General features: G+C 34.6%; 1 protein-coding gene across 1 annotated transcript in view; it reads right to left on the bottom strand.

The window, feature by feature from the left end:
- The window catches only part of LOC134270608 (uncharacterized), a 226,690-nt gene that overhangs the window by 29,030 nt on the left and 174,702 nt on the right, over positions 1 to 22,958 (bottom strand). The window contains 23 exon segments of the mRNA XM_062752837.1: positions 61 to 214; positions 917 to 1,047; positions 5,575 to 5,816; positions 5,908 to 6,067; positions 6,349 to 6,600; positions 6,724 to 6,924; positions 8,174 to 8,333; positions 8,488 to 8,663; positions 9,397 to 9,514; positions 11,619 to 11,859; positions 13,692 to 13,863; positions 13,957 to 14,203; positions 14,855 to 14,982; positions 15,276 to 15,442; positions 16,286 to 16,466; positions 16,601 to 16,786; positions 17,043 to 17,258; positions 17,704 to 17,893; positions 18,583 to 18,818; positions 19,352 to 19,655; positions 20,781 to 20,978; positions 22,119 to 22,326; positions 22,629 to 22,854. Of these exon segments, the coding sequence (XP_062608821.1) occupies positions 61 to 214; positions 917 to 1,047; positions 5,575 to 5,816; positions 5,908 to 6,067; positions 6,349 to 6,600; positions 6,724 to 6,924; positions 8,174 to 8,333; positions 8,488 to 8,663; positions 9,397 to 9,514; positions 11,619 to 11,859; positions 13,692 to 13,863; positions 13,957 to 14,203; positions 14,855 to 14,982; positions 15,276 to 15,442; positions 16,286 to 16,466; positions 16,601 to 16,786; positions 17,043 to 17,258; positions 17,704 to 17,893; positions 18,583 to 18,818; positions 19,352 to 19,655; positions 20,781 to 20,978; positions 22,119 to 22,326; positions 22,629 to 22,854 (4,494 nt within the window).

Genomic DNA, 22,958 nt, shown 5'->3' with positions numbered 1-22,958 from the left:
TGAAGCTTATAACAAAGTAAAATCATATCCCTTGCACTTTGTTATAAGCTTTATATGTACCTTGTATAGTGAAAGTCTGAATATGACCCGGAACTACACCCATAGAGAATATAGAGTTGTCTCCCTTTGAATGCCCCATCATGATTCTGTATTCTTTAATTGGTGACTCTGTATCCACGAATCCTGTCCAGGTACACACCACGGGAACTGAAGACTAAAATTTGTTCATACATTGTACAAATTGATGAACAAAAAGGTCCATGGGCCACAATACTCACCTGAGTAACTAATTGGCCCTGCTGATTTTCAGTAGATTTTCCCCCTTGTAATACTTATTTCAAATGTAAATAAACAGGATACTGATTATTATCTGGACAAAGGCATATGTTTTCAAAACAAGATGATTATTCTGCCTCTGATAAAAATCTTGATATTTTATTGGTCAAGAAGAAAACTGTATTTAATGATATTATGCTGCCTACTATCATTACATTGTTAAAATGCCCCCTTCATGTGACCTACCCACTACACATCAAATCAATTATATGCCCCCACTGTGCCATGTTAAATATGTTCTTTATATTTGAACACGCAAAAAGCCAATCATAACTGATGTCACATATCAAACAATGTCAAGTACACAGTAAATAATTTTTATAAAATGGTTTGCTTTAAACTCAAAAGAAAATGAACTTAATTACAAAATCTTTGACAGCTAGGATAAATTTTGTTATGCAGACAGAGGAGTACCAATAACACAAAAATATACATGTATGAAGTCCTTGAAATAATGCATATGCGGCTTGGCTTACACTTCACCCAATATGCATTTTCAAGGACACCAAATATTTTGGTATTACCCCTCCAAGTGTCTGCATGAATAATAATGTCCTTCTTCAAAATCTTCACTACTTACATGTATAAAAGCAGGACAATTGACTGTTCCAGCCTTTGGTGCCGTCGTGTCAATGACCATTGTTCCTGCTTCAACTTTGCTGACCAGGCCTACAGAGTTTTCTGCCCATGTACTAATGATGTTAGGTTTCCCTTAAAACAAATAATTGATATGAATGGCCCCAATGACATGCAGTTCAAGTCCAGAAGACTAAAATAATATGGGAAATCAAAGATTACAGATTTCTCCTCATCAAATGTTTCTTTAAGGCAATTAACATCCAACTTTAAAATAATAATCTAGTAGTGTGCATTCCTAGTTTTACATTTATGCAATTTTAATCTGATAGACCTTGCATTAATTTACTTGGGAATGGACTTATCTGAAAACTTAAATTACTCACTCATCCAGAAAATTTAAGTCAAATCCAGCATCTAAAGCAAGTTTGAGAGTTTTAATGTAATTGAAGAACAGAATGACAACTGGAAAGGACCAAGGCATAACAATTTATTATATTCACTGCCTGATTTATCCTTTATTGTGAAAGATGTTATGTCAACAAAAGGCCCATGAGCCAATGGCAGTCACTTAAGTATCATGAGATTCCCCATTGTCGGATACCCACAGGTGATCTCATCTTTACTCAACACCTGTAAGCAACAAGCTGAAATATCGCGGTAAAATATGCTAATTTGTTGTTTATATTAGTCAACCAATCAGAAAGTTGGAACTCTTCAATTTAAAAAAAAAATGTTATTAGTTTGCTAATTGTGGTAAATATTTTGACGCCCGTTAAAATGTGTGAAGTTTGATTTATGATGGTTAAAGTCTATTCATACAGGTAACTGACATTAATACCAGTGATAAATTGTATAGGAGTACCTATTTCTAACTGCAAAATGCCGTCAGAGAGTAGATTTATTAGCAATTGGTGTGTTAACTACAGAATGAGTTTTCAGAATAGTTGAACATACATATGTTACTGTAACGTGAACTGTATTTTGTTGTGTGTCATCATGACTCTCTGCAGCAGCCTATCAAATGACCCACGCATATTTAATTACATGCGAAGATTTTTCAGTGAGTTTGCCCATGGGTGATAATTAAAGACAAGACCACCTGCTTTGGGTTTCCGACGATGGAGTTTCCCTTGATTTGAACAACTCTAAGCACCAAACTCTGGACTCATATGACACTAATTATTTGTCGAAGACTCAATGTTTGCTTCCATATTTATGAGGCTTCTTACTTGATGGTCACGGCAGAAGAAAAACTAGAAATATGTCCATAGGACATGAATGCCCCGCCGAGGATATATCAATAAAGCAACAAGAAAATTTGTATGTGTATAAAATTTGATCAGTATATCCAGAATAGTGATGCAGCTGAATTGCTTGTTTGGAAAATATAGGTCAGATCCAGCATCCGAAGCATGTCTGGTAGTGTCCATCCCTAGATGCATCATCCATGCAAGTTTGGTTCAGGTAGGGCTTATAGATACTTGAGAATGAAAATATAGGTCAGATCCAGCATCCGAAGCAAGTCTGGTAATGTCCATCCCTAGATGCATCATCCATGCAAGTTTGGTTCAGGTAGGACTTATAGTTACTTGGGAATGAAAATATAGGTCAGATTCAGCATCCGAAGCAAGTCAGGTAGTGTCCATCCCTAGATGCATCATTCATGTAAGTTTGGTTCAGGTAAGACTTATAGCTACTAAGGAATGAAAATATAGGTCAGATTCAGCATCCGAAGCAAGTCAGGTAGTGTCCATCCCTAGATGCATCATCCATGCAAGTTTGGTTCAGGTAGGACTTATAGTTACTAAGGAATGAAAATATAGGTCAGATTCAGCATCCGAAGCAAGTTTGGTGGTTTCCATCCCTAGATGCATCATCCATGCAATTTTGGTTAAGGTAGGGCTTATAGTTACTTGGGAATGAAAATATAGGTCAGATCCAGCATCCGAAGCAAGTCTGGTAGTGTCCATCCCTAGATGCATCATTCATGAAAGTTTGGTTCAGGTAGGGCTTATAGTTACTTGGGAATAAAAATATAAGGTCAGATCCAGCATCCGAAGCAAGTCTGGTAGTGTCCATCCCTAGATGCATCATCCATGCAAGTTTGGTTCAGGTAGGGCTTATAGATACTTGGGAATGAAAATATAGGTCAGATCCAGCATCCGAAGCAAGTCTGGTAATGTCCATCCCTAGATGCATCATCCATGTAAGTTTGGTTCAGGTAGGACTTATAGTTACTTGGGAATGAAAATATAGGTCAGATCCAGCATCCGAAGCAAGTTTGGTAGTGTCCATCCCTAGATGCATCATTCATGTAAGTTTGGTTCAGGTAAGACTTATAGTTTGGTTCAGGTAGGGCTTATAGATACTTGGGAATGAAAATATAGGTCAGATCCAGCATCCGAAGCAAGTCTGGTAATGTCCATCCCTAGATGCATCATCCATGTAAGTTTGGTTCAGGTAGGGCTTATAGTTACTTGGAAATGAAAATATAGGTCAGATCCAGCATCCGAAGCAAGTCTGGTAGTGACCATCCCTAGATGCATCATCCATGCAAGTTTGGTTCAGGTTGGGCTTAAAGTTACTTGGGAATGAAAATATACGTCAGATTCAGCATCCGAAGCAAGTCTGGTAGTGTCCATCCCTAGATGCATCATCCATGTAAGTTTGGTCCAAGTAGGGCTTATAGTTCCTTAGGAATGGACCTGCTCTAAAAACTTTAACCTGGTCACTCATCTGGAAAATGTAGGTCAGATCCAGCATCCGAAGCAAGTCAGGTAGTGTCCATCCCTAGATGCATCATCCATGCAAGTTTGGTCCAAGTAGGGCTTATAGTTCCTTATGAATGGACCTGTTCCTAAAACTTTTACCTGGTCACTCGTCTTGAAAATGTCGGTCAGATCCAGCATCCGAAGCAAGTCTGGTAGTGTTCATCCCTAGATGAACCACAGCTCTTATCAATATCTATCAGCATATGAAGTTTGATGAAAATATCTTGGATAGTTTCTTTAAAACTTAGCTTTGAACAGAGCTAAACGCAAAGTGTGACGGAAGGACGGAAGGACGGAAGACGGACATGACAAACACTATATGCCCCGGCCATATTCATGGCGGGACATAAAAAAATTGCATGTTAAATAATCAAGCAAGTCCAGTGTCTGGCCACAAGCATTTCAAACACTCATAAACCAAATAAAGGGCACATGGCATACTACATGTACCACTATGCATGCATGCATAAAATTGGCATGCAAAATGTCCAGAAATAAATAAAGATTTTCATGAGTAGGTAGAGAGCTATGTGATTATTACTCAAATCAATAAAGTTGGAAGAGAAATATACCCTAAAATCTTGAAAATAAGCCACGGCTTATTTTAAGTTTTGGTAAGAAATTGGGGGCTTATTTTCAAAACCGGCTTATTTTCAAATTGCGGCTTATTATCAATGCAAAAAACTGGTAAGAGAAGAGAGCACAATCATGGTTTATTTTCAATACATTTATCAAACAAACACATATCTAAACAACTCAATTACATGTATACGGTACATTGAAATATAATTACTACCAAGCCCTGTCGATTAGCAGGTTTCCTGCCTCGGGCAGTATTACCTGACAGTTAAATGCTTTACAAACAAAGACCTCCTTTTATCCATTTACTTATTTAATTATAACAACTTTAAATACATTGTTAGCTAGTTCAGGTCTAGATGAGATAATTATTGTTCTGACAATTTCATGAAAAAAATACACAATGTTAGCTGGTTCCGCAATGACATTTTTTTAGCCAGCATAAAATGCTTACTGGTAAAAAAAAATTTAACTTTAAAAACTACCCTTTATTAGTAATTTTACATAAGTACATTAGTAGCTACAGACTTAGTTTGTGTTATGTCCTTGATACTCGTACTCGTTCGTACTTTGTCGTATGCAGAAATTGGGAAAGTTTTAATGAATTCAAGAAAGATAACTCATTTTTAATCGGCACAGTAAAAATATCAACACAGTTTTCACTCGTCAAATTTTTAAGACGAGGAAATCGTCAAACGTTTAACATCTTTCCTAAATGGCATTGTCATCACCGGCTTATTTTCGAGTAATTTTTAATGCAAGAAATAGGTGGCTTATTTTCAAAACCGGCTTATTATTAAATCCGTCTTATTTTCAAGATTTTATGGTACCATGTTTGTTTGTGTGTGTGTAATTAATTTATATTGGGATCAATGTGCTCCTTTACAATGGTGTTGCTCTGCTCTTTGCTGCACTTATTTTCAAGGAAACAGTTTTGCTACAAGATTTCCAATTATCAAAAGCATTTCAAGAAATCTGGTTTATTTGCTCCAATCTATCAGGACCAAGAAAGAGTATGAATAGAAAATTATTTTTTCTGCTTATTCTTTTTGTCCATAAAGATTTGGTACTATTATATCAATTTTTTTTTAATGGTTTAATTTTTTGAGAGGCTAAATAATTTGAAAGCCTACAGATGATGCATAAGAACAGATAGCAATAATCACCAGTGGAATTCAAGTGACTAAGTAAACTACATTTTTTTTAAAATTATAGCAAGCTTAATCAAATATAAGAACATACTTGCTTTTTAACAGAACAGCTCTTTTCCCTATTAATCAAAACCAATTCATTGAGGAAAATTAAATACCTTTAACATCTGGTATGATTTCATTGTTGGCAAGAAAACTTGACAGCATCTGGGATACTGGTATAAATTGTTGTTTAGTAATATCCTGACCGAATGGATAGGTTCCTACAGAGTACCAAGCCCTTACAATTTGAGATTCTGATTCATTATAATGCCACATTGCTGACAAGGAATCTTCTGTCATTTTATATATCAACCCTCCGTTTGATATGTCCATCTCTTGTGAGGCTTTATCTCCAAGTCTAAAAAAATATATAAAATATAATAGAAAACCTTTTTAAGAATCTCTTAATTTAAAGTCCAAATGCTAGTCACAACCTATCATTCTTTTACCTGTCAATTTCTACAATGGGCGGAGTCTGATCTATAGTAAACCCATCTGAACTTGTTTCTAATGTATTTCCACCATTTGTGACACCTCTTACTGTTGAGTAATATGTTTTGTTTGCTTCAAGAGGTAAATTTATTTGAACATATCCAGAACTTGTTAAACCTGTAGTCAAGAAAATCATTTAGTTCTAGTAAATATATGCAGAACAAAATAAAAGCACAATCTATATCAATATTTGAAAGTTTGAGTATTAATAGACAGGCACATAGCAGTTGACTATGAAATTATCATCATTCAAATGAATATGGATAAAATTTAAGGCATCATTATTTTCATAATTCTTCCCAAATGTTTGGTCAGATAATACAAAATAATTCCTCTTGATCCTCCATTATAAGATAAATATGAAGATTCAATATCTCAAAACTAATTGAAATTCTTACCATGCCCAGTAACATCTGTTTCCTCCATATGAACAATGTTGGCTGCTGTGAATGGGAGCACATCATCTCCACTGGGTTCTGTACCAACTGCCACCTCGAAATGCATGACTCCATGAAGGGAACTCTCAAAGCCAGTAAACTGGACAGACACAGTGGAGGAGTCCAGCTGGTAGTCAATGTCTGATGTGATGTTGACAGCTTGTTTCTTCATCACTGTCTGGTCCACACTATCAGGACCATCCACTACTATACCTGAAAAAAATTGAAATATATTCAATAATTTCTGAAAATCCTTAAAAGTGGGAAAATAAAGTTCAATTTTAAAGAAAATGAAAAATAATTCAATTATTTTTTTAAATGACTACAAATGACTACCAGCTTTGTCTTCTTCTACCACAATAATAGGAGTAGAAACCCTAGGAGGGGAGTTGATGAGCCCAGCTCCATTCCTGGCCCTCAGAGATAGGTAGTACACAGGAGATCTTGTGGTCTGATTGGTCAGTTCTAGATTGAGTACACTGATATACTGATGACTCTCTGTTCCCACAGACTTCCATGGCAGAGTATCACTTCCTCCTACAATAAAAGGGTAATTATAGAACAAGAAACTCACCATTATGAATGTTATCTACATCATGGATGATCAACAAGATTTACTTGTGGCATGAAAGGTCAACACTGTAGACCTTTCATCAAATATCTGAAATTCTACCACGATTATTGTAAAGATCAAAGGAAACCGGCAGATATTATTCTCCAATAAATCACGAACATCATCAAAAAACTATCAGATCAGAAACATGTATCAAATCTGAACAATTCAAATGCATGTTTATCTGTAGAATGAAATACTTCTTTAGACCACATCGATGTGTCGTCTTTTGCAGTATAAACACTGTAAATTGCATCAAGTTGCTGATGAATGTCGTTTTTATAGCTATAAGCGGAGCTATTCCACGGACCTCCCTACACATTAAACAATGGATTTTAGCAGTAAAACAGGAACATGATTTTCTTATTGTATATTCATTTTAACTGATCAATACATATTACGAACAAATTTGTAATTTAAAAAGGCTATTTTTAAAGTAACGAAAGCACAAATTGTCTGCATTCTATACACAGGTAAGCAAACAAATTTTACCTCTAGTGTTAAATGAAACAGTGTAATCGAGACATGGTGACCTAATTCGTTTCTCTATAGAGGAAAAGATTATTCGTAATTAAGGGATTGTAGTATACATGGTAGAATAGAAATAAAGTCCTTGTTGTCATGAATGATGCAGAATAACCTCCTCAGTCTCGGAATGTTGTTTGAAATATAAAAGCCTCGGCTAACGCGTCGGCTTTTATCTTCAAGCAACATTTCGAGACCGAGGAGGTTATTCTGCAACATTCACGAAAATGCAGACTTTATTTCTTGAATATACAGGACATATCATTTGGAAACCCACCTGCTATAAAAATTTGACCTGGTTAATCATCTTTAAAAATATGAGTCAGATGCAACATCAAAAGCATGACCAATGTGCATCCCTAAATGCATCATCCATGCCAATCACAATAATTATGTATATCAAAGAATGGGTATGAACAATTATTAGGAAAATAGAAAATGCTCTAAAAACTTTAACCTTGGGTACCAGATAAGCAGTGACTATGAGAAAATAATATTTTAAGCCTTCTTTTTGGCATTAGCTCAGCTAAAGAGTACAAATAAACATCGTAATCTTTCAAGAAAATCACAACCCAACCCCTCCTTATCACATTAAAAATAAAATCAAATAAATTTTATTAAAAAAAAAAAACAAAAGGTAAAGTTGACCTGGAGTAGTTCCAACAGCAATTTCAAAGTCCAAGATTCCAGATTCTGGGTCACTACACAGCCAAGAAGCTTGAATTCCATTCTTATCAGCCTGCCAGACATGGCCATCTATCCTCTGCTCTTTGACATCACCAATTACTCCCACATTTAACCAAAGAACCTAAAATATTACAACTTTTAAATGTGTCTCAGGGACTCATAACATGGTAAACAAGTCTGTATATAGTAATGAGACCACACTGTATGTGCAAGTCTTTTTGGGGCAGAAAAGTTTGAAAGCTTTCTTTAATCTTGACAAATTTCAGCAATCTTACTTTGGGCGGAGAAGTGTCAATGACAATGCCATTTGTCTCAAAGGAGGCCAGGAATCCAGCATGGTTGAGGGCTCCTACTCTCATGGTGTATCTTGCTCCATTCCTCAATGTGAGGCCCGTCCATGTGAAGGTGGTCATATTTCCAGTAGGCAGGTCTTTCCATTCATTGTGAATTGCTGAATTTTTAAAAAAAATTGTCTTTTAGTTAAATATTCAATATTTTATCATGTTCTGAAGAAACATCAATTCTTCATTGAATCTTCTGAATATGCAAGTTACCCACTAAATTACATCCCCACAAACCAACTTAGGCCACACCAATTTACTGTAGAAGTACTTTTTTCCGCGTGGTATTAATTTACGCTATAAACGCGGTCATAAATTTTCCGTGAAAATTTGTCCAAGCGTATTTAATATAAATGCAAGGCATTTAGTGAGAGTATGAGAAATCTGTGTAATTTTCAACCCGCGGATTAAAAGAAAATTGAGATTCCGCTGAATTATGAACCCGTGGAAATAAGTACGTCTACAGTAATTTCTTGTGATGAATAAAGTATGAGCAGGCTAGCGGTTAAATAATAATATTATTACTTTATTGTAGGCAAAATCTCTTGGTGGGGCCTGAAAAAATTTGAGCTGATAATTATATTTTTTCTGATTTTGCAGAGCAAGTAGATTAAAATTACGATAAATAGAGCGGAAATGCAACAGAAAACAGCACAGAATTCCCATTGTGCAGGAATTTTAAATTAATATTATTTGTATAGTTTTGTTTAAATACGAGCCCACGGGTCCGACGAACAAAAATTTTTATTGGTGTGGCCTTAGTTTTACATATATACTCAAAGAAATCAGTTCCCATAAATGAAAATGATTCCACAGTACTCCTTTAAAAAAAAAATTACATACCTGGATATTTTTGTCTTAGTGTTCCATGATAAGCCTCATAGATTTGCAATTTTATGTGGTCCACTCCCGATTCCTTATCAGAGTATTTAAAAGATACTGATAATCTGTCAGTCTCAAACTGAAACAAAGAAGTGCAAAGAATAAAATTGCATATATTAATAGGGTTCTTCAATACTTTAAACAAGGCCCATTGGTAACAACACTCTCCTGAGTCATTTTGTAGGGTTGCTGTTTTACATCAAATTTCCCTCAAAATAAAAGTATTCCCCTGTATTTTCTATCCCCTTTTCAGACCCACCCTACATACAGGGGTATTGATTTGAACAAAAATTAATTTACAATATCAGATGATATGCTTCCACATAATGATTCCTAATAATTTTGCTCTTTATGAGATTTAGTAATTTCCCCCATGTAATAACTAAAGCGGCCCCAACCTATCATCAGGGGGGTCAACATTTGAACAATTTACATACTAAACTACCGTAAGTGAAAGTGTCAGCTCTTTTAGTCCAGTCGAGTTTGAGAAGAAGATTTTTAAATGGATTGACACTATTTTTGTCTTTTCTTGATAATATCCCCTTAGAGGGGGTTTTGCTCTGTATTAAACAATTTAGAAGTAGCAAAACTAAAAAAAAAAAAAAAAATTGGTTAAAACTGGCAGAGTGGTCCTTGAGTTGAAAATGTGAGAAGTTTAGATTGGTAGACAGAGACAATGAGACAGACACATGGTGACCAGAATCAGTTCAAAATAAACAAGGTTGTCCCTAAGACCCTGGAATTCCCCTGCCTTTAATGATGCAATCCCCCAGATATTTTGGTATTCCTCCTATACTCCCCATTTGTGGAGGAACCCCCGGACACCCTTTAAGATTTTAAATGCCCCCTACTTTTTCAATTCTAAGGGACAACCCCTGAACAATATTCTTGAGATACATGTTTCAGTGTTCCAAATACCAACATAGGTAATCAAAGATTAAAAAGCTCACCTTGACGAATGTTATCAGTTTGAGTAATGCAAATATCACATTATATTTTTTTAAAAGTTCGTATTTATCCTGACAACAATATTCATACAAATTCTGTTTAACCCCTTCCATGGCATATACACATTTCAATGTATCTGGTGTGAAAAACATGTAATTGTATAGTGTAAACAAATATTCATTACTTTGTTACTTTGCAGATGTCTAGGACTTAAAGTTCATTGGGGATTGACCTGTTCTAAAAACTTAAACCTGAGATCCAGCATCCAAAGCAAGTCACAATTGTTCGTTCCTAGATGCATCATCCATGCAACATTAGTCCTTGTAGGGTGTAAAGTTACTCGGGAATGGACCTGCTCCAAAACCTTTAACCTGGTCACTCATCTGGAAATTGAAGGTCAGATCCAGCATCAAGCAAGTCTGGTAGAGTCCATCCCAAGATGCATCATCCATGTAAATTTGGTCTGGGTAGGGCTTATACATGTAGTTACTTCGGAATGAAAATGTAGGTCAGATCCAGCATCAAATGCAAGTCTGGTAGTGTCCATACCTAGATGCATCATCCATGCAAGTTTGGTTTGAGTAGGACTTATAGTTACTTGGGAATGGACCTGCTCCAAAAACTTTAACCTGGTCACTAATCTGGAAAATGTTGGTCAGATCCAGCAACTGAAGCAAGTCTGATAGTGTCCATCCCTAAATGCATCATCCATGCAAGTTTGATTTTGGTAGGGCTAATAGTTCCTTGGGAATGGACCTGCTCCAAAAAACTTTAAGCTGGTCACTCATCTGGATGATAAAGGTCAGATCCAGCATCCGAAGCAAGTCTAACAGTGTCCATCCCTAGATGCAGGTCTAGGGCTTATAGTTCCTTGGGAATAGACCTGATTCAAAAACTTTGAACTTGTCACTCATCTGGAAAATGTAAGTCAGATCCAGCATCCAAAGCAAGTCCAGTAGAGTCCATGCAGCATCCATGAAAGTTTGGTTTAGGAAGGGCTTATAGTTACTTGGGAATGGACTTGCTTCTGAAACTTTAACCAGGAGTATAGCAAAAGCTTATCTCGATTTAATCGAGGTGATCTAAAATTTCGATTTCATTACTTTTCATACTGTTTCAAATTCTTTGACTTAACTGATTCTTCTCAGGTAATTCAACTTCTCAAATTTGTTGTGGTGACACAGTCATTTTCTAAGGGATATTACTTCAATGTTGCAAAAAAAAGTTTATACTACCTGGAACTCTCTATCTTTGCTCTGAACTCCATCCCATAAGTAATGAAGCTGTGGAGGAGTTAAATCAACAACAAATCCATCTGTACTGTTCACAATTTCATTAAGGGCTTTATTTGTGGTTCTAAGAGAGGTTTTTATCCTGTCTTTGTGGTGGTTGTGAAAATTCAACCATTTTCCATTGGATGAAGAAGCCTCAAATTTTGCCCAATCCCTGATAACTTCATAATCATGTGTCATATTCCTGAAACAATGTAAATTTTAATAAGCTATAAGAATGTATGTAAAAGCATTTTTTTTAAAAAAGGAAAATAATAGTAGAGGCCAAAGGGCCTTGAATCGCTCTTCTGATAAACATAGGCACTTGGTTTCAGGATGGTGTATTTTGTGTTTTATGTGCTTCTCTAGGTGTGTCTGAATACCCTAATTAAAATAAAAATCCCCTGAAATTAGCACTTTTTTTATATACAGTAAATATGACATTTTAAAAACATGCTAATTTCAGCGAATTTTTGTTTTGATTAGGGTATTCAGAAACACCTAGAAAAACACATAATACACCATCCTAAGACCAAGTGCCTATGCTGATAAATTGTACAATCTATCACTTCTATTTGAAGCCTGGAAGCATCCTGTCTTTTTCAGAAACACCCAGAAAAACCATGATGCAGCAAATGACAAAGTTTCATGATCCAATGACCTTAAATATCTTAATTTCAGATTTACCAGGTAGCCATTAGATTTCAAGAGTAGGTCACATGGACCCACTTTTTGGTAAACATTCTTAAATACCCCAAATGCATAAACTGACAAAGTTTTGATGATTTTAAGCTTTTTTAAAATATTTTTTTAGATATTGCCTTGAAATCCTACAAGTATTTCACCGTGACTTAGTAACTTTTTTAATTTGATGCATTCACAGGAATCAAAATACATCAACTGACAAAGATTGACGATTCTAAGCCAATTAGAACCTGAAATATTTACATATTAGCATAAAATTGCAAAAGTAGGTCATGGTGACCTACTTTTTAGATGATGCCCTCTGTGGACCCAAGATGCATCAAATGCCCGAAGATGCATCAAATGACAGTTTGATGATCCAAAATATGCCTGTAAATTAATTGAAAACAAATCTCTGAGAAAATTCAAAATGTACATCAATTGGACCTAATTTTGAGTCACCATGATATTATGATGACCTAAATGCATCAACTGACAATATTTGATAATCCTTGTCTTTATCATGAGAGAAATATCGAAATTTTAACCACATAACTTTGAAGTATATAATCATATTAAGAAAATGTTTTTGCCTCAGGGTTATGCTTTGAAACATTTTTAATCAACAACATATCCTCATTTTTATGCCCCTATATTGAAAGATCCTAGGGATATATTGTTTTTGTCCCTTCTCTTTGTTTTTCTGTCTGTCTGTTGTCAACTTTAACCTAGCCCATACCTAATGAGTGGGTAAGGCTATGACCTTCATATTTCACAGGTGCATTCCTTGTAACAAGACCTTTCTTTGGGTACCATAAAATTTGACCTCTTGACCTTGGAGCTAAACCAACTTTTACAACAACAACAAAAATTCCACATTTTAACCTTGGCCATAACTTTTGAAAAGTTGGAGCTAGGGCTTTCATACTTCACATGTTTATTCAAGACCTTCTTTTGGGTACCAACACTTTTGACCTTTGGATTTTGGCATGCATTTGAGAGAATTCAACCCTCACCATAAGCTGCCATATGGAGGCATCAGTGTCTCACAGACACATCTTGTTGTACGCAAGTTTGGTGATAATCTGCCCAGTGCTTCTTCAGAAACAGATTTTTAGCAACCAGTACTTTCATTTTTATTTTCCTTATCATCTCTCCTTGTTAAATAACCACATCCTCAGTTTTAATATAAATGAGATCCCTTGGGCCTAGGGATTCTTGATATATGGCCCATATTCTGTAATGTTGACAAACACTGCATATCACACAAATAACCATCGCATTAGCTCTTTGAACCTTTGGCTCAGAAGAATTGGTAATTTATGAATACAAGCCATAAATTTAATGTCATACTTAGCTCTCAAAACTTGTACATCGTAGTGACTTATGTTGGACTCAGGATCAAAGTAACTTCTCCACTGAAGATCAACTCTGGCTTGACTTGTGGTAAACTCCATGTCTTTGAATTCTGAAAGCTTTCCATCAATGACCTCTCCAGGAATAGGCTTTGTCAAGTCAACCAGTACTGTAAATGAGTGAAACGTTTATGTGCTAAAATATGAAAAAGAAGAAGAAAAGGAGATGAAACATGCATAGGAATACAAAAAGCTCTGCAAACCTCCATCTGATGTGGCAGAAACATTAGATTGCTTGTGTCCTCCATTGTATGCATACACAATTGAGAAATATTTCTTGTTGTGCTCTAGGTATCTTCCTGGCTCCAATTCCACACATGCAACATGTATCTTGCTTGAAAATTGAGTAAGGTTGGCAATATCTGTCTCATTGGGAGAGGCACCTACACCAACCATATACATGGCAATTCCTGATTGGGGATCATAGAAATTCTGCCAGTTTGAGCAAATCTGAAATACATTTTAAGGTCTGTTGTAGCAATTTTTGTTTTTTTTTTATTTTGAATTTCTTTTAATTTCATTTGAAATAAACCTCAATTTAGAGGATTCAAAAATACATGTACAGGAAAATTCTTATTAACTCAATAACAATGGGATTCCTACAAATCCTTGTACCAAATACCTGTGTTTGTAGACATTGTCAAAATTAAAGCTAATGATTACATTTTACTAGCTGTGATTGCTTTGCTGATATATAATCACTCTGACCACATAGTTTTTTGCATTCTAATATTTTTTAAAAGCTTTTTTGTTGATTAAAGTTTTTAATCTTTTATTGAAAAACATCACAATGAATACTTTCCTTGAATAATAATGAAGGATACATTAAGGATAATGTAAAAACAGGAAAATGTAACAAAAAGCATTTCTGAAATTTGTTGGTGGTAATGTTTACAAAAATGAAATTTCTAAACAGTAATGTACACCTGCAAGTTTGAAATTCTTTTGCATTGCTTTTGGTCACAAAATTCTGCCAAAAATAAATTTGGAGATTATAAACTTTGAACCTGTGTTCATGTGCTTATTTAAAGTTTGCCGTATCTAAAAAAGTACTTGATAGTTGTATACTTTATATTTTTATGCTAGATGATGTTGATAAACCTTATTTGGATATTTGGTGTAGTTTAGGTCAACACCATGAACCTCTCCATCATTCACATTGCCTGGCACTGGTGGTGTTCTGTCAATAATTACGGGGGAGTCACACACTCCAATAGTACGCAAGTCCACTGTAAAAAGCGGAGAAAATGTGTCTCATGCTTCAGGAAAAAAAGAAGAACTGGAAAAATGTTGCAGACGGAGAAAGAATAAATACAGGCAGATGAACGAAGAGATCCAAACTAATACCCCCCATGTTCAGTGAAAGTAAGGAAAATACATTTTACAATACAGTAAAAATGTAACATTATGGACGAAAGTGAAGTTTAGGTTGTCAACTTTGCACATACATGCTTCTTTCTTTTCAATCTTGTATTTATTTTTTATTTATATATAGAGTTCTAGTGAATGTTAATAAATATACCATTATTAACTGCCTTGACTTTGACCCAGATGGGTACGCCTTCTGTCATTTGCTTGAAATATGTGATACTGGGACTATATGTCATTGCAACCCATTTCATTTCATCACAGTCCCTGGTAGTCCTTCCAAGACACAAGTCATTTCTCATCAAACCAGAATCTGGATCACTATTAAAAAGCATTTAAAAGGAAAAATTAACATTTCTAAAAAGTTGGTCAAACTTCAAGCTTTCAAGATGAAAAATCATAGGTTATTTAGAAAGGTCTTGTCACAGGCAATACAGAGCTTTAATATAAAAGCCCTATCTCTTCTCATTCAAAAGTCATGGCCAAGGTTAAGGTTTTTGAAAAGTAGGTCAAACTTAAGGTCAAGGTCACAATATGAAAAATCATAGTGTATTTAGAAAGGTCTTGTCACAGGCAATACACATTTTTAATATGAAAGCCCTATCTCATCTCATTCAAAAGTTATGGTCAATTCATAGTAATGTTTAAAGAAGGTCAATTTTCAAGGTCAATGTCACAGGGTCATAGTATATTTAGAAGGTCTTATCACAATAAATATACAAGTGTAATATGAAAGCCCCAGCTCTTTTTATTCAAAAGTGATGGTCAATTCAAAGTAATAATTCTTTAATTAGGTCAAACTTCAAGGTCAATGTCACAGCATCATAAATCATAGTGTATTTAGAAGGTCATGACACAAGTAACAGCTCTCATCAGTATGTATCAGCAAATGAAGTTTGAAAAAAATATCTTAAATGGGTTTCTAAGAACTGGGCTTAACACTACACAAAAAATGAGGTCAAGATCAAAATGCAGTTGAATAGCTCTCAGTATGTTTTAGCATATGAAGTTGATAAAAATATTTTGAATAGGTTCTTTAAAACTGAGTAACTGAGAAAATACATTAAGTAAAATTCTGCTTATAAGAAGAGATCTATTGATTTTTTTGTGCAGTTATACTAAAAATACAATTCAGAATTGTAAAGATAAAGTGTTGAGACTTACGATGAATTATGAAGTAGAGTAAGGTTGAAAACATCCTCATCATACAGGACATTGTAGACTTCATAGACAAAGGGAGGACTATTGTCTACAACATATTTGGAAGAATGGCAGAAGCTTGTGACCAGAGGACCCCCATATTCCACTTTGTTTATAGCTCTTACTGTGATGAAGTATGGTCCATCTACAAAAATCCACTCACAATAAATTTCTACAGCAAATTCAATCTTAAAATACAACTAACACATGCCGTGTTTTGGAAACATTTCAAAAATCTGAAATAAGACTTTTGCAACAAAAAACAAATTTCATATAAACCTGGCAAAATGGTAAAAGGTTCTTCTAAATCAGTCATCATGACACTGTGTGTCCACTGTGACTGGTCAAACAGGTGAGCATGAGGATCGTGATGCTCCTTTATTTTCTCCTCACAGATTGACTCCCCAGCTGTCACTGAGTATCCCAGAATTCCTGTCTCGTTGTCATAGATACCATCCCAGTTAGCTGAAATGAACTGCAAACTTAGAACCACTGATCAGAAAACATAATGATGTCTATAAAATAGGGTATTAAAAAAAAATCTTTTTATGAAATGTGAATAAATTCAATTCTAATTATATTCTCATAAGCATTGATCATATTTATTTCTTTATTATTATTTTTATAATTATTCATTTATCAGCTCATCCTTTTATGGCTAAAATAATGCGAACTTTGATCACTCCAACTTTCATAGATAAGTAAACCATACTATAAAGACCTGATATATATCTGTTTGCTCTGGTGTATTTCAGATCTGTTTTTGGCTCATGACCATTGTAAACTGTTTCAGATCCATCTCCATCTATGATGATGCGATGATTTTTCATCCTTGGATTCACTCCTACACATCTCCTCCTCCAGTCTCTTCTGTCACCCGGAATGATGGTATTACATGGCTGAACTTCTAGTATGTCACTAGTGATGTTTATTTGGGCTAGAATAACAATTATGTTATATGATACTTACATGTACACTGTATAATATTTTCTCTCTCTCCCTTTATAATGTTTCCCTACTAATATATCACTACTGAAAGCAATGCTTATCTATAACCATACAAATAAAGACATCTATAGCCCATGTTTAAAAATGATACCTTAATTATTACCTTTATTTACATTTGTGACATTCATATTTTATATAATTGCCTGATTATGACTGTTAATGTGTGAAATGTTTTTTTTTTCAAACTCAACAGCATATATGTAATCCATGGAATGGACCTTGACCAAGAAATTGCGTCAACTCATTGCTTTCAGAATACTGTTATATAAAGGAAAACATTTGCAAATGTAAATATATAAATATAACATATTGCAAGCATGCAACCAATCACATCTTAAACAAATCAGAATCTTAGATATTTCTATAATACATACAAATAGTTGGGTTCGGTGGTGTCAAGTCAACAAGGATTGGCTTTGACGACAGGATGTTTTGATATCCTAAAGTATTCACAACATGGAAATTAAAGTAGATGAGATGGTCGTGAGTCAGCTGTAGATTGGTAAATTCAAATCCCTTGTTAGACCCAACTCCAAGCCTTTCAAAATGCATGTAGTTACCATCCTAGCAAAAGAGAAAACCCATTTCATAAATATAATTGTTGAACAATATCAAATAACAATACATGTATATGTATATCATATTGCTATGCAATGATATCTTGGATGTTTAGACACAACATTGATATCCTCAGACCCTTGATATCTCCAGATTTTCCAATAGTAACAAAGTTACCTGTATACATGAAATTTATTTGGCCTAAAGACAAGGTTTTTGAATGAACTTTTCCACATTCTTAGTCATTAATGTAAAATACAAATAATATAAAGTACCCAACCACAGTTCATGATAAGTCCTTCAAACATTTTTCAATTATCATAGTATAAAGTTAATTGAGTTAAGAGCAGTGCAAGGAAGAAAATCATGTCAGCCTTATACAATGATTTTCCATTCCTTATAATGTTTGATAACATATACATACATCTCCTGTAGTGTAAGTATTAATTTTAACAAAAAATACATCATTCATTTCCCAACTGGTTGCATAAGAGCTTATCAAATGCTCATCTGGGTCTTTGTTGCATTTTTTTAATGATTAAAATGCTATATTGACACGAAAAAGCTAACAGACAGACAGACAGACAGATAAACATGAATGCCAAAACATACTACCACTACATGTATTATGTTCCATCTCAAGAAGGACATATAAAAAGACTGAGGGGCAATGAAATATTTAAGACAATCTTTACCACAGATACTTTATGGTCATGCCCCTCAATAGCCTCCAGAAGTTCACAACTGCCTGCATCAAAATCATAGTTAAAACTCAGACACTTTGTTGCAAGCATTTTGTTGCACTGGACGGCACACTCCTCCACTGTTGTTAGTTTTCGATATTCTCCAACTTTTATTCCTACTCCAACAAGACGGCCAGATATCCCATTTGAAAAGATGCTCATTATTTTCTGATTCAATGGATCATTACCTGCAATAATATAAAACAAATTAAAATTTGATCTACAATGACAGAATTTTAGAAATAAAATCAAACAGAAAATCTTCTGTAGTCAAATATGCTCTGACTATTAAAAGCCATTAATTTTGATTAGATTCAAAGATACCTCTCTAAAACTAAAGAAACTAAGACAATGGAGATACTATGGGTAAATTTGATCAGATCTCATTTTATTCAACAAGTCACAAAATACTGTACCAGTGGAAATTTTTAGTGAGATGCAAATTTAGCGATTTGTCCTTAAAAATTGGTATATTATTTTTAGCAAGATGTAATATTAGCGATTTGAAAAAGCTCATTTGAGAAGCTATTACAAATACCGGTAAGATACAACTAAATTTTAGCAATTTTCAATTTTAGAGATCTTGGCATCCTCACTTATAATGCCAAAATTAAATCCTCGCTAAAAATTCTACTTGTATGGTATAAGGAAAACCATTACATGGGTTTAATCAGCAATGACCATTAACATTATATTATGTCCTAACAAAGAAGCTCCATACCCACATCATAGTTAACAGTGTTGGCAGCTAATGAGACAGTTGTCCATCTGACAATCTGCTCTCCCCATGTGTTCTTGCCATACCCCACAGCTACTTTGGTGTGTTTGAGGGGTGAGTCTTCATACACTGTGACTACTGCCTTCAGAACACTGGGATTACTGGTGGAGGTAAAGGCCTCTGCCATCCTCCCTCCTGGTATTGTCATGTCATACGTGTCTAGTTTACAGGAAGCTGGAACACTCACTCCTGCCTCATTTGACACATGGACAGTGAAGTATAAAGGAACTCCAGTTGGTTTCAAAATCTTGAAATAAAAGACATTCAATGTACAATAAGCCAGATATTAATCCATACTTTAATAGAAGTATCCTCAAGTTGTTAGATTAAATTTTTCCTCTTTCCTCTAATCATAATTTCTGGGGGTAGCACATGACCAAAACAAGGTGTCAAAGTTAACAGCATACTGTAGGAAATACCTTTTAAAATCTTGTAGAATCAAGTTTGCTCAAATAATGTCCTCAAGCAGTTGGGAGGGGAGGGGGGCAAAAAAGGGCCAAAGTTTTACTAAAGAATATATAGGAATCATTTTGAAAAAAATCTGTTCAAGAACAGCCAAGCTGCAATTATTTATTTTACATAGAACAGAGTATCTAAAATATGACCATAAATTTTCAAAAGTAGGTCTCTGTGACCTACTTTTCAGTTGTATAAAGTTAAAAAATGGAAACAGTTTGGTAAATTATAAGCCAATTAGTATCTGAAATATGTCAATACATGTGTATACCCATAAATTTTCAAAAGTAAGTCATGTACTTAACCAACTTTTCAGTTGACACAAGATGCATCAACTGATAATCTTTGATGGTTCTCTGCCCTAGGATGATGCCTTGAACAATTTCAAATCTACAACATTTCCTTTAAGAAATATTGGTGATCTCTGCACAGTGGTTCTTATGAATATTTTTCAGTAACTATGTCTTTCATTTTTGTTTTCCTGATTATTTCCTCTTGTTTAAGGGTCAAGTCCCTCGCTATAGTTTAAGTATAAGCAAGAGATTTGACAAAAATAGACCAAATAGTTCTTGAGATTTGGCCCACATTCTAAAAGAATTTTGCAATTGCACAATTAGTCATAGCATTTGCTGTTTAAGTTGGCTTAGAAGAGCTAAAAATCACACAAAGATCCTTCAATTATTGGACCTCTAAAATTGTACAGGAAATAATGTGAAATCACTTATTTTAGTGGGTAGGTTAATTTTTTGTTGTTTTAAAGGTATGTATCTTCCTCAAACCATGAAAATTTGACCTTTCGAAAATATCAATTTTACAGTTTGACAAGAAAGTTCAAAACTACCACTGACATGCCCTTAAATCATGGTTACCGTAGTTTTGTTCATATTTTATTTTTTTTTTTTTAAATAATTCTTACATTATTCAGTGCAGTAGAAAACCCCCCTAGCTGCGTTTTGGACATAACATCAGAAGCACCAGGTACTGTTCCAATGACTAAGTGTAGATTAACATTACTTCTGTCATCCTCTGCCATAACATTGATGATAAATTCAGGTTCTGTGTGATCTCTACCTGCTACTTGTACAACACCACAGGATCCAGATGGAGTTGTCCCCTGCCAAAATTCAAATTATCATTATTATCCTGCTAAGGATAAAATATCTTTAGTTAACCTTAAATGTATGCATGTTTTTTAATGACTTATACTTGTATTAACTGACAAATTAGTTGCATATTACTAATAACCACAAATGATATGTAGTACACTGGTAAAATTCATGCCAAACTTTCCCATTTGTCAAAACATATGTAATACAAGATTACAAAGCTCACCTCTACAAATGTTATCAGTTTAAGTAATGCTTACATCATATTTTCTTAACAGTTAGTATTTATCCTGACAACAATAATCAAGCAAGTTCTGTTTAAATAGGTCTTAAAGTACATTGAAGATTAATCTGTTCCAAAAACTTTGACCTGGTCACTCGTTTTGAAAATTTATGTCAAGATCCAGCATCCGAAGCAAGTTTCCATTGTCCATCCTTAGATGAATCATCCATGCAAGTTTGGTCCAGGTAGGGCTTATAGATTATTGGGAATAACCTGGTCGCTCATCTGGAAAATGTAGGTCACATCCAGCATCCAAAGCAAGTCTGGTAGTGTCCATCCCTAGATGCATCATCCATGCAAGTTTAGTCTGGGTAGGGCTTTTAGTTGTTTGGGAATGGACCTGCTCTAAAAAGTTTAACCTGGTCACTCATCTGGAAAATGTTGGTCAAATCCAGCATCCGAGGCAAGTCTGGTAGTGTCCATCCCTAGATGCATCATCCATGAAAGTTTAGTCTGGGTAGGGATTTTAGTTATTTGGAAATGGACCTGCTCCAAAAACTTTAACCTGGTCACTCATCTGACAATTGTTGGTCAGATCCAGCATCCGAAGCAAGTCTGGTAGTGTCCATCCCTAGATGCATCATCCTTGCAAGTTTGCTCCAGGTAGGGCTTATAGTTACTTGGGAATGGACCTGCTCTTAAAACATTAACCGGGACGCTGATGCTAACTCCGACACCAAAGCCAGGGGTATAGCATAAGGCCTATCTTTGACCAATATTTTTTTATAAATTGTATATCATACATGGGATTTACTTTATAAAGGTCGGGATCTAGTAGCTTTTATTGCAGCATTTTATTCAATTTAAGAATCAGTGAATCAGTTGTACAAGACATACCCCCAAAGCTCTCTAATTTACAACATACCCCAAAGCTCTCTAATTTTGGTGGTGTTTTATCCTCCTCTGCTTTGTAATTATCAATCAGTTTTTTCCTTATTATTGGTGTTTCAAACTCCCACAGTCTTTTCTTATACAGTGTTTTCTTTATTTTTGCAAATATAAGATCAACTTCAAGAGTAACAAGTCCATACAGTCTTAATTTTACAGGCCTGAGTCTTAAATACATCTGCAATCTAAAATATTTAAAAAGAAATTAATACATGTATTGCCTTTTTAGAGTAAAAATTGAAACAAGACCAATATGTTAGCAGAAAAAATCATGCAGGAAATTAGCAAAATACATGTACAATATTTTTTTATCAGAAGATAATGTAACATTTATAAAGAAATTTTATAAGCTGTTACAAACTCATTCCCTCATCATAAGATTGATACTACTTAGAAATATTGATATAGTATGCATGGTCAGGCATTATTTTGTTTAAAGAAAAATGGATTCATTTCATTTAACATTTTCTTAAAACAAACAATTTACCTAACGTCTAGTGGAAACTTATTGAAAGTAACTTCAGCTTTTGTTGGAAAACCTGTGTCCATTATATATCCGACAAGTTTTAGTTTACCATACAGTACATATCCTATGCCCAGCTCTCCCCATACAGCCAGGCCTCCAAAAGGTTCTACCTCTACAAATCCCTTCATTTCCAGTACCTTAGCTCCAACTATAAACTTTACACCAAAGTAATAGTCTACTCCAAATCCTATGAGCAAAATAATAAAGGATAAAAAAAGTTATTTTCAGTTCAAAAATAAGCAATATTAGGATAAATTGTATGTATTTTTGTACAGTACAAAGAAATCTTAA

Source organism: Saccostrea cucullata, unplaced genomic scaffold (genome assembly GCF_032062105.1).
Source record: "Saccostrea cucullata isolate Sc308-1 unplaced genomic scaffold, CSIRO_AGI_Scuc_v1 ctg171, whole genome shotgun sequence".
Lineage (NCBI taxonomy): Eukaryota > Metazoa > Mollusca > Bivalvia > Ostreida > Ostreidae > Saccostrea > Saccostrea cuccullata.
This window is presented reverse-complemented; position numbering and strand designations above follow the sequence as displayed.